This window comes from Electrona antarctica, assembly GCF_951216825.1.
Source record: "Electrona antarctica genome assembly, chromosome: 24".
NCBI lineage: Eukaryota > Metazoa > Chordata > Actinopteri > Myctophiformes > Myctophidae > Electrona > Electrona antarctica.
In genome coordinates, this window is record NC_136803.1 from 5,686,991 (window position 1) to 5,699,558 (window position 12,568).

Genomic DNA, 12,568 nt, shown 5'->3' on the forward strand with positions numbered 1-12,568 from the left:
TTCATGTTTAGATGTTATTAATCAGGGGGGTACACAACCAGTGCCCCAGTGTTTACATGTTCATGTTTAGATGTTATTAATCAGGGGGGTACACAACCAGTGCCCCAGTGTTTACATGTTCATGTTTAGATGTTATTAATCAGGGGGGTACACAACCAGTGCCCCAGTGTTTACATGTTCATGTTTAGATGTTATTAATCAGGGGGGTACACAACCGGTGCCCCAGTGTTTACATGTTCATGTTTAGATGTTATTAATCAGGGGGGTACACAACCAGTGCCCCAGTGTTTACATGTTCATGTTTAGATGTTATTAATCAGGGGGGTACACAACCGTTGCCCCAGTGTTTACATGTTCATGTTTAGATGTTATTAATCAGGGGGGTACACAACCGGTGTTTAGATGTTATTAATCAGGGGGGTACACAACCGGTGTGTTCATGTTTAGATGTTATTAATCAGGGGGGTACACAACCGGTGTGTTCATGTTTAGATGTTATTAATCAGGGGGTACACGACCGGTGCGCCAGCATCAACATGTTTTCTGCGTGGTAGATGCAAGGCTCATTTGAGTACTCATAATGAGTACTTTTACGTTTCGGACGTAGAAAAATGTGTGCAAAACTTTGAATATATATTCGTTCACAGCTTCTGGGGGGGGGGGGGGGGGGTCCCTGGAACAAAATATTTATTTTCAGATGGGGGTCGGCGTACATAATATAATCTTTAGGGTCCTTGACGTGAAATAGTTTGAGAACCACTGACATAAAAACAGATTTAGAACAGTGATTCCCAAACGTGTTCGTGTCAAGGACCCCCAAATCAACATGTATTAGGCCACGGACCCCCCATAAGGACCCCCAAATCAACATCTATTAGGCCACGGACCCCCCATTTGAAAACATATGCCTTGATTGGGAGGAAGGGAGGATTTTTACGGCTCTAGCAGTGATTCTGAAACATTAATTTCATGGACCCCCAGTTTCACACGCATTATGCTACGGACCCCCGATTTAATGGCATTTCTATCTCTGGTACCCCAATTTAACTCTGAGAGTGTACAAATGGCACCAAATGGACCCGTTATTTCTACACTCTCTGAGTTACAGACCCATAAGGGTCCATTTGGTTTCTAACTATCTCTAATTGAGCTAGGTACCCCCTGGAACTCCCTCAAGTACCCCTAGGGGTCCCCGGACCCCACTTTGGGAACCCATGATTTAGAAGACATTTAGTAGAATCTGGTCTCTGGTCTTAATGGGTGTATAACCACCATCTCTCTGTCTCACAGAGCGGCTGACGTTCCAGGAGGTGCAGTCGCCGCAGGAGTTCCGCCACGGCGAGACGGCGGAGGTGGCGTGTGACGTCATCAGCTCGCCGGTGCCCGTGGTGGTGTGGTACTACCAGAACCAGGAGATCACAGAGGAACGCCACAGTAAGACCTGCACGCATGTGACCTATCTATCAGTGCTCTTGGCTTAAATATAGCTCTGTTATTTTCTTTGTTGTTTTGTGTGAATAAAATGTTATTTTAGCTGTCCAATCTGTATGGTATTGTATGATAATGTAATATAACAATCCTGATGAATTGCAAGTGTGGTAGCCTAGCTGCCCCAGCTGGCGTGATGTCTGGCCTAGAGGGGCGGTGCCGGCGAAAACAGGCAGCCTATTGGTTCACCGATCTGAGCTCACGTCCCCGCCCCCCTCCTCCCCGGTAGAAAACCGCAGAGTCACCAAATTCGGAGCGACGCTCCTCTGCACTGGTTATTGGTTAGCGAAATACTATGCCAGATATTCCAACGGGTTTCCCCGGGCTTTTCCTTTTGAGCCGAGGAAAATGAAAATAAAAGCCTGGCTACCGAGGCTTTGGCCATTTTTTAAACTAGCTCCTCACCACTCGCCCTACACACTTCCACTAGCTCCTCGCCACTCGCCCTACACACTTCCACTCGGTGTGAGCATAGATATATAAATAATAAAGACACCATGCAATGCAAGTGGATGGGAGGGGAATTCCGGTGCCGTCTCTATTATTTATATATCTATGCTCAAACCAAGTGGAAGTGTGTAGGACGAGTGGCGAGGAGCTAGTTTCAAAAAGGGGGTACAAGTGCAGTTGCAGAAGAGGGCAGGGCATATAGACATCAGATTGTGATGTCACAGTATATTCTCCAATCAGATGAGGGCAATTATATAGGCAGGGGCGTGTAATCATCGTCCAATCAGAGGAGAGAACAAAAAGACCAATAACAAATGTTTGTCTTTCGGCTACCACACTAACTAGAAGTGTAGTTTCAATTTACCTCCAGCAGTTTGCTAACTACAGTATGATGTATTGACCCACATGACATCACATGACATTGCATGATGTCACAAAAAGTGTATACGGAATTTAAAAAAATTACACTTGTGAGGTGAGGGGCGCCTTTGGGCGTCACCAACTACTACGTCATAGTGAAAAGTCCATAGACTTGGCTGCTACATAACGTCACGAGGGGCATCCCATGCACAAAAAAAGCGAACGTAAAAAGTTCATAGACTTGGCGTCAACATATGACGTCATGGGGGAACACACACAGATAAATGGTAAATGGTGGGTGCATTTATATAGCGCCTTTATCCAAGGCGCTTTACATGGATTGTGCATTACATTCACCCATTCACACACACACACACACACACACACATTCATACACCGATGGCAGTGGAAACCATGCAAGGCACCAACCAGCACGTCAGGAGCAATTAGGGGTTCAGAGTCTTGCTCAAGGACACTTCGACACTGACTCTCGGGGAGCCCGGGTTCGAACTGGCAACCTTGCGGTTACCATCCAGCCACTCTACCCCTGAGCCACCGCCACCCCTATACTGTAGATATACTGTAGATACGAATAGAAATTGCATTTAGTCCTTCGCTAAGCCCCACACACTCCACTCTGCGGTGGCAAGCTGTCCTTCTCACCTCATTGAGATGCATGTTAAATGATGGGATTTCTCCATAGCTAATCGATCATTACGGCAGCAAGATCAAAATGTCTTCTCTAATCTAGCCTATAGGCTAACGAGGCCTGCAGTATGCACTGGAAAGACATTATTTCAATTAACTAGAAATACTATGAAATGTTAGAGGGAGAAACAGTATCCAACTCAAATCAACTGTGTATGCGTTCCACAGCACCGACATGCAACATAACATCTCTGAATGTTGGATCACTTTAGGGTGGGGTTTAGTGAAGTGTGGTTGCACTGACCACACTTAGCTCGCATGTCAAGAACCCTTGACATGCTATAAATAAATAAGTCAGGCTATTACTATGTGTGATCAGATTTGACTGAGAGCCTGCCATCGCACAAACTCCAGCTTTTCACCAGAGGAGAAAAATGAGTTAATGACTCAGACTCTTCACATACTAGTCGAGCATGTCTGAAATAAGTGAAATACATAAATGCTTAAACATGTAGCTAAGTGTAATGTTAGAGACCACAGAAGTCAACCTTTCAAGTCTGTTTTCTCAACTCGCTGTTTCTCTACAAGACATTACTCTATAAGCCATATATCTCCAAAACCGGTGGGTCAAACTGAACAACCAATGTGTCAATTTGAAGCTATGATTCCCTGCTTTCACATGACATGAAATAGCGAAATATTCAATTTAGTCACATATAGTCTGGTTGGCAACCACACTCCAAAAATATTAGATTAAAAAAATTAAACGGGGCTTAACCACTTTATTTATTATGGGGAACCGGAGTTCCTCAGTGCTCAGTACTACTTTCATAATAATAACACTTCCATTCTGTTATTGTGGGGAAAGCCTTCTGTGAAAATAGCTGATGGACAAGAGCTTTACAACGTGACGCAACTCATGCTGGGGTTAAAACCTGGTACGCATCTGTGTCAACTTGGCTTTTAACCACCTTAACCATTATTTTAAACTTTAGCTATAAAAAATAGCAGATCTACAAGCTCATAGTGCAGCACCGAGTGCCACGCTATGAGCTTGTAGATCTGCTGTTTTTGACAAATCTGGAAAATGTGACGCAAATCTTTTAATATACTATTTTGTCACAGCAAGCGTTTTTAACTTTGCTTCTGCGGGACCCTGGTATAAAACATTTTCAGATGGGGGGGGGGGGGGGGGGGGGGTCGGCGGCCAAATACATCTAATTTTGGGGGTCCTTGACATGAAACAATTTTGATCACCCCTGATATAGTAACAAGGTTTTTCAGAAAACGGTTCTGGATATGTTTCTGCGCTATACTTCTTCTGAATACGAGAGATCACAGGGAATTGGAAGGGAGTCACTACAGCCTGCCTTTGAGCACCGACTGGATCTGTTTGGCGTCCAGGGTTTCGTGACTTAGCAGGGCTTCGGCTAGCATCCTGTGCTCCTCGCTGTGCGTCGTCAGTATTCTCTTCGCCCGCTCGTACGAGTCCTTCAGCAGCACGCCGACCTCCCGCTCGATGGCGGCCTGCCTCTCAGGGCTCTGCCGTCTCGGGTCGGCGCAAGTCGCAACGCCGAGCGCGTCGCTCATCCCGGCCCGGGTGACCATCATCTCGGCGATCCTCGTCGCTCCGTCAAAGTCGCTGGACGCTCCTGTGGTGACATTGTCGCGTCCGAACACAAGCTCCTCGGCCACGCGGCCTCCCATGCAGACGTCCATGTCGGCCAGCAGCTGGGCTCGCGTCTGGTACCAGCGGTCGTCCTCCGGCAGCATAGACACGTGGCCGAGCGTCATGCCTCGGGGCATGATGGTGGCCTTGTGGATGGGCATTGCGTGCTGGGTGTAGAGGGCGACGATGGCATGGCCCGACTCGTGGTAGGCCGTGATGGTCTTTTTGTTCTCGTCGATGTGCGCGCTCTTCCTCTCGGGACCCATGATGATCTTGTCCTTGGCAAACTCCAGTTCCGTCATGGTGACCGCGGGCCTGTTGGTGGCCGCCGCCTTCAGCGCCGCCTGGTTGACCAGGTTCTCCAGTTCGGCTCCGGAGAAGCCCGGGGTGCCCCGGGCGATGGCGCGTGCGTCCACCGCGGGGTCCGCCTTGACCTTGGACAGGTACCAGTCGAGGATGTCCATGCGGCCCCTCACGTCGGGGATGGGGACCGTGACCTGCACGTCGAATCTCCCGGGCCTTATCAGGGCTTTGTCTAAAAGCTCTGCCATGTTCGTGGCGCCGATAACGATGACGCCTTGGTTGGGTATGAAGCCGTCCATCTCTGCCAGCAGCTGGTTGATGGTTTGTCTGGCGTGAGCAGGCTCTGCTGGAGAATCCACCCGTTTGCCCCCGACGCTGTCCAACTCGTCGATGAAGATGACACAAGGAGACTGAGCTTTTGCCTTTTTGAAGAGCTTCCTGACACGGCTGGCACCAAGACCCGCAAACACCTCATCGAACTCCGACCCGGAGGCGTAGTAGAAAGGCACGCCGGCCTCCCCGGCAACCGCTCGAGCCAGGAGAGTCTTCCCCGTACCCGGGGGGCCGACCAGGAGGATCCCTTTAGGAAGTTTTCCGCCCAGCACCGTATATTTGCTGGGATTCCTGAGATAATCCACGATATCTTGAAGTTCATCCTTTGCTTCATCCACGCCTCTCACGTGATCGAATGTCACCTTTGACATCTGGGTGGTGTCTGCCTCATAGTTAGAAACAACCTGAATGTTTCCCGACGACACTAGGCTGTAGATGCCAAAGCCGATGAGGGCCAACAGGAGCAGCCTGAATCTCCTGGTTTGTGTTCGACTGAAGTCCTGGGACTTTAGGAAACCCTCGATGAAGCCTGTCTTGAAGCCGTCCTGCTGGTTTTTTGGAATGTTCTTCAGTTTCATCACTTCCACCGGGTCGGTGTCCAGTGTGGACCCGGTCTCTGGTCCCCGTCTGTAGCCCAATCGGCCGATCCTGGACGACGACAGCGTCTTGAATCCACAATGTTGGATCCATACAGGAGAGCGGCGTAGCTCCGAGCAGACAGCACTATGTGGACTTTGGTATTGTCCGTAGAATGTCGGCAAGCCGAATAATCCTGACGTTCTGAGCGAAAAGCCATGTTTGTTCTGGAAGAAAGTGTCTGCCGATATGTGGGTGGGCCGCCACGCTGCTGGGATGATGTGATGGGGTTCCTTTGCTCTCTGTGTCGGCATAAACCTGCTGACCATCAGACTGACCTGCTGCACCAGCTGCTCGAGTGGAGTGCTTCCCAGCTCCCTCAGGCTCACCCTGTCCGTTTGGAGCGAAGGCTTGTGTTCGGCCGCATGGCAGTATTTCCGCAGCCTCTGCATCGACGATGTGGCTGCAGAGTTAACCAAACCCCTCAAGGAACAGAAGGCGACGGAGATCTGATCGAGAGGCAGCGCCACTTGCTGATGACGCTGGAATGAAATCATTGTATTGTATAGTATAATATTGTATAATAGAGAACAGTATCTGTGTCGTTCTCTCTTTGTCTCTCTCTCCGTGTCTTGCGTAAAGGTCTCGGTCTCTGTCTATCGCGAACTGACGACTAACATTTCAAATCTTTGCCCAAAAGAGTCGTTACATCATGGATGCTGTCATAGACGTGGAATTGCAAGAGTGGTTGCGATGAGTACAGTGTGATGATGACCCTAGTGTATACACAACAAACAGATAATTAGACAGAGACATATCCTGGGGATTTGTGAGTGTGGTTGCCTTTATAGTATATATAGCATGATGTCACCGTATATTACCAATCATATGAGGACACATAGTTCACATGTTGTGATGTCACCGTATATTGTCCAACCGTGAGGTGCCTTCAATTAGGTAGGGCGTGTAATCTCAATCAGAGGAGAGAGCAGAAAGGCCGATGACAATAGTCTGTTTTGCCTTCGCTAACCACATATTCTAATAATGAATAAACTTGAAAAGCAGTTCCTGCAGAAACTGCGTGGACTCGCCGAAAACCAGCAATGTATATGATGTACAGTAGAAAATTTATTAACCCATTTTGGGCGGGAACCCCTTTTGGTGTTTCAAGCATTCTGTTATACTTTAAAGCTATTGAAAATAGCAGACCTACAAGCTCATAACGCGCCACCGAGTGGTGCGCTACGAGCTTGTAGGTCTGCTATTTTTTTTAAATCGAAGAACGACTGACATAGAAACATAGCTTTTTCAGAAAACTCAGGATTTAGAAGACAATTTTAGAATCTGATCTCGGGTCAAAATGGGTTAAAGTTGAAGAAAAAAAAGGGTATGGGCAGCCATATACTAATGACATCAGGGATCTCCATATATGGGCATAGAAGGGACACAGACAGACGGGTACAACGGGTACTCTGACACGGCCCCGGCACCATAACTCAGAGACATATTGGTGGGATAGGTGGAGCAACATATACTGTAGATGTGAAAAATACAAGCATAAATAACTGCTTAAAGCTAGATTTCTAGCACAAAGTATGCGGAAGCAGTTGGATAACGAAAAAAGTATTTAGAAGAATAAATAAATAAATATAAACTGTGTAGAGAATGGTGCACAATTCTGGGAAATTGCAAGTGTGGTTTCAATTTACTTTGAGCAGCTCGCTATATGTACAGTATGAGGATGATGTATAGAGGGTGTGCGTGTGACATCATCATCAAACCCGGAAGTTATGCAGGAATGCCTACTGCCTAACTACTTTCTGGCCTTGACAGCCCAAGCATCCACACAGAAAAGTCCTATCTGGTTGCATTAAACAACGTTAAACAATGTTAAACTCACTTTGCATGTTTCTTTGCCACTTGATTTGCCACTCAATGTGCCATTCACTTTAAGCTTGCGCATACCCTCTATTGACCCACAAGACATCACAGGTAACCAGATAAAGTTTATACGGAATAAATACAAAATAAATAAATACAAATAAATAGAATAAATAAAGTCAGGCAATTACTATAGTCTGACTGCAACCACACTAACTACAATTGGGGTAAAGACAATTAAACATTTTGTTTTAACCAAAAAATATCACTTACCCTTACATAAGAGTTATGTTAGGATAAGTATAATATAATATAGTATAAATCTAACCATATTTTGTATTATATATATATATATCTATATTATACTATCAACTATTATACGATCTATATGGCCCATGGTTGGAGAGTGGAATACTGACAGCTTTCAGTCTAGGTCCGGTTGCCATGGGAGGAGACCTACCCGAGTTGCTACGCCTCGCCTCCAATCCAGGCTGGGCCAATCACCTGCTAGTCACCTCCACTATATAAAGAAGTGTTTGAACCTGTGCTCATGGACAGTGTGTAGCAGTTTTGCTGTAGCTGTGTGCATGCTGTCCAGAGCTGTAAGGTCTGAATTAACGTCCTGTTGGTCCACCGAATGTTCGGTGTGACCTCAGTGGTGATCATAAGCTGTACAAGTAACAAGAGTCAGTACTGTTATGTAAAGAACGAGAGCCTGCTTATTGTAACCGTTTGGCTAGGTGAGTCAGTGTAACCGACACCTGTTTGGCTAGGTGAGTCAGTGCAGCCAGAGTGGGCTAGTCTTATTGTAACCCGACACCTGTTTGGCTAGGTGAGTCAGTGCAGCCAGAGTGGGCTAGTCTTATTGTAACCCGACACCTGTTTGGCTAGGTGAGTCAGTGCAGCCAGAGTGGGCTAGTCTTATTGTAACCGTTTGGCTAGGTGAGTCAGTGCAGCCAGAGTGGGCTAGTCTTGGTATGTGTAACCCTTTGGCTAGGTGTTTGGCTAGGTGTTTGGCTAGGTGAGTCAGTGCAGCCAGAGTGGGCTAGTCTAGGTGAGTCAGTGCAGCCAGAGTGGGCTAGTCTTGGTATGTGTAACCCTTTTCTTTTCTGAAGCTGCTAGGCAAGCCAGATCTTTATTACTTTAAAGGTGAGGACCAGCTTATGTTTGATGGTTTCTTTTATTTGCTCTCTATTTACTGTGACTGTATCCAGAGACTGTTAACGAGGTTTGAAAATTCTGTAGCTATACTTTGTGTTAACCTTTAAAAAGCCTCTAATAAAGCGAATCTTCACTCGCCAACCGTATTGCATCCTTTTCCACCCCTAGACCACTAAGGATTGTAATAACCCTACCTTTTAATATAAACCCCAAAGAGAGGTCAAAGCGTCGTTGGCAGGATTCGACATTGGGGAAATAAAGACATGCAAGACGTCATAGGCAGTCGTCAATACCCCAGAGTGTGTACAGGACACGTTGCTGACCCAAGAGTGTGTACAGGACACGTTGCTGACCCAAGAGTGTGTACAGGACACGTTGCTGACCCAAGAGTGTGTACAGGACACGTTGCTGACCCAAGAGTGTGTACAGGACACGTTGCTGACCCAAGAGTGTGTACAGGACACGTTGCTGACCCCAGAGGCTGACCCCAGAGTGTGTACAGGACACGTTGCTGACCCCAGAGTGTGTACAGGACACGTTGCTGACCCCAGAGTGTGTACAGGACACGTTGCTGACCCCAGAGGGTGTACAGGACACGTTGCTGACCCCAGAGTGTGTACAGGACACGTTGCTGACCCCAGAGTGTGTACAGGACACGTTGCTGACCCAAGAGTGTGTACAGGACACGTTGCTGACCCCAGAGTGTGTACAGGACACGTTGCTGACCCCAGAGTGTGTACAGGACACGTTGCTGACCCCAGAGTGTGTACAGGACACGTTGCTGACCCCAGAGTGTGTACAGGACACGTTGCTGACCCCAGAGTGTGTACAGGACACGTTGCTGACCCCAGAGTGTGTACAGGACACGTTGCTGACCCCAGAGTGTGTACAGGACACGTTGCTGACCCCAGAGTGTGTACAGGACACGTTGCTGACCCCAGAGTGTGTACAGGACACGTTGCTGACCCCAGAGTGTGTACAGGACACGTTGCTGACCCCAGAGGCTGACCCCAGAGTGTGTACAGGACACGTTGCTGACCCCAGAGGCTGACCCCAGAGTGTGTACAGGACACGTTGCTGACCCCAGAGTGTGTACAGGACACGTTGCTGACCCCAGAGTGTGTACAGGACACGTTGCTGACCCCAGAGTGTGTACAGGACACGTTGCTGACCCCAGAGTGTGTACAGGACACGTTGCTGACCCCAGAGTGTGTACAGGACACGTTGCTGACCCCAGAGTGTGTACAGGACACGTTGCTGACCCCAGAGTGTGTACAGGACACGTTGCTGACCCCAGAGTGTGTACAGGACACGTTGCTGACCCCAGAGTGTGTACAGGACACGTTGCTGACCCCAGAGTGTGTACAGGACACGTTGCTGACCCCAGAGTGTGTACAGGACACGTTGCTGACCCCAGAGTGTGTACAGGACACGTTGCTGACCCCAGAGTGTGTACAGGACACGTTGCTGACCCCAGAGTGTGTCTAGGACACGTTGCTGACCCCAGAGTGTGTACAGGACACGTTGCTGACCCCAGAGTGTGTCTAGGACACGTTGCTGACCCCAGAGTGTGTACAGGACACGTTGCTGACCCAAGAGTGTGTCTAGGACACGTTGCTGACCCAAGAGTGTGTACAGGACACGTTGCTGACCCAAGAGTGTGTACAGGACACGTTGCTGACCCCAGAGTGTGTACAGGACACGTTGCTGACCCAAGAGTGTGTACAGGACACGTTGCTGACCCAAGAGTGTGTACAGGACACGTTGCTGACCCAAGAGTGTGTACAGGACACGTTGCTGACCCAAGAGTGTGTACAGGACACGTTGCTGACCCCAGAGCGCTCGGCAATGCTCTGCACAGAATAATAACCATAAAATGCTTCTACTGATGTTATCTGAACTCTCACTGAACCGAATAACCGATGAACGTCGAGATGGTCAGATGTTTTTAATTGAAATTACAATAATCAGCACTACTGGCGATGATGAAAAGTGAAGATGGCCATCTCTTTATCTCTTTATCATATCTTTGTTTTGTCTAATTACATTAGATATTGGCGTGGGAACAAATTGGCTATAAGAGTCCAATCAATCCCAGTATTGCTGCAGCACTAATATACAGTATGTGGGACTGTATGAAGCGGTTATCTATACTGCATGTGAACGTTATTATCAGGCAAATGTGCCGAGCTCATTATTTTATTCCCTCTGCGATCATCACCCTGAGCACATTAACGTGAAATACAGTATAGGAACTGTATGTATACTGACCTTTGTATGACTGCGACGTGTGTGTGTGTGTGTGTGTGTGTGTGTGTGTGTGTGTGTGTGTGTGTGTGTGTGTGTGTGTGTGTGTGTGTGTGTGTGTGTGTGTGTGTGTGTGTGTGTGTGTGTGTGTGTGTGTGTGTGTGTGTGTGTGTGTGTGTGTGTGTGTGTGTGTGTGTGTGTGTGTGTGTCTTTCATTGTGATTCTCTCTCATATGGATGCTGCTGGATCTTTATAATGACACGGGTGTGGGATGGGTGTGGTTTTTGCTTTATGTTTTTAGGCACATATAAGCTTTCAGCCTATTCCTTGTAATCACCTCTAACTATGTAACAGTTTTCTTATGTTGATATATAAATAATTAGTATCAATAATTGTATTGATACTGTGAAGATGATCAAATAACTAAAATCTCCGTCTCTGTGAAGGCAGGTACCAGGTGTTGCCGAACAACAACCTTCAGATCCGCCAGGTGACCAAGGCAGACGAGGGCGTGTACCGCTGTGAGGCCAGTGTCGAAGCCCGCGGCGAGATCGACTTTGTGGACATCACCGTGGTCGTCAACGGTGAGCGAGCGGCCACTCCGGAGTTTCCTTAAGGGCAACAACACACACAGGCTGCAAACGACGCGCGTCAAAACAGCTGTGAAAAATTATTTTTCTTTACTACAAACATGACAGCCGTGCACCACATCCTGTTGGTGCTTATGGACGGCACTTTGCGCGTGTCAATACAGCGCTGCTACGCTGCATGCGCAGCCTGTTCACAGCCTGTGTGTGTTGCCCTTTATACTTACAGAACTACAGAGCACATTCCTTATTGGCTTCTCCTGTTGATATACAGTAGGTATACATTATTAGAGGGCAGCACGGGTCCACACCTGAGAACCGAGCCGGTTCGGGCCAAAGATATTGACTTGTCCCTTGGGCAGGGTCGGATCCATTCCAAATTGCCGCGGTCTCGTTCGGATCGTCTGAAATGCTCGTCATGCACCTCGACATGCCGCCTCTCTCGCTCTCTCTCTCTTTCGCTTTGTCTCTGCCTCTCTCACCCCAATCCCGACAGCGTGCGCGCACACACACACACACACACACACACACACACACACACACACACACACACACACACACACACACACACACACACACACGTGCACACACACACACACACCACACCCCGCTGGCTACATTAATGCAATCATGGCGGCCCCCTTGAACGAGCGAGGCGAAACGCAAAGCAACGAGCAATGTGGGACAGTTTTGTTGTGATTGTCAACACCTCTGGTAAGAATGTCGGTGCACTAAAATGCACTAATATTATGCAAGTTTGCAACCCTCCGCTGCGCTGCCTCGAGAGGCGGGGTGCACGCGTCGCCCATAGAGAGCAGTCTCATGTCATGTTGAAGCATATAATATTGCAGAGAACACACCCAGT

At 48.0% G+C, this 12,568-nt stretch overlaps 2 protein-coding genes across 4 annotated transcripts in view; one reads left to right on the top strand and one right to left on the bottom strand.

Moving 5' to 3' along the window:
- The window catches only part of ncam2 (neural cell adhesion molecule 2), a 335,099-nt gene that overhangs the window by 236,825 nt on the left and 85,706 nt on the right, over window positions 1-12,568 (top strand). For all 3 annotated transcript variants that reach the window (XM_079495445.1, XM_079495443.1, XM_079495444.1), the window contains exons 4-5: window positions 1,291-1,434; window positions 11,563-11,700. In XM_079495445.1, the coding sequence (XP_079351571.1) occupies window positions 1,291-1,434; window positions 11,563-11,700 (282 nt within the window). The remainder of the gene's footprint in view (window positions 1-1,290; window positions 1,435-11,562; window positions 11,701-12,568) is intronic.
- Window positions 4,306-6,279, bottom strand: LOC306917110 (ATP-dependent zinc metalloprotease YME1L1-like; the record flags this gene model as incomplete). The annotated part of the gene is made up of 1 exon (XM_079495243.1): window positions 4,306-6,279. One exon carries the CDS (start codon window positions 6,277-6,279, stop codon window positions 4,306-4,308), a length of 1,974 nt encoding a protein of 657 aa, XP_079351369.1.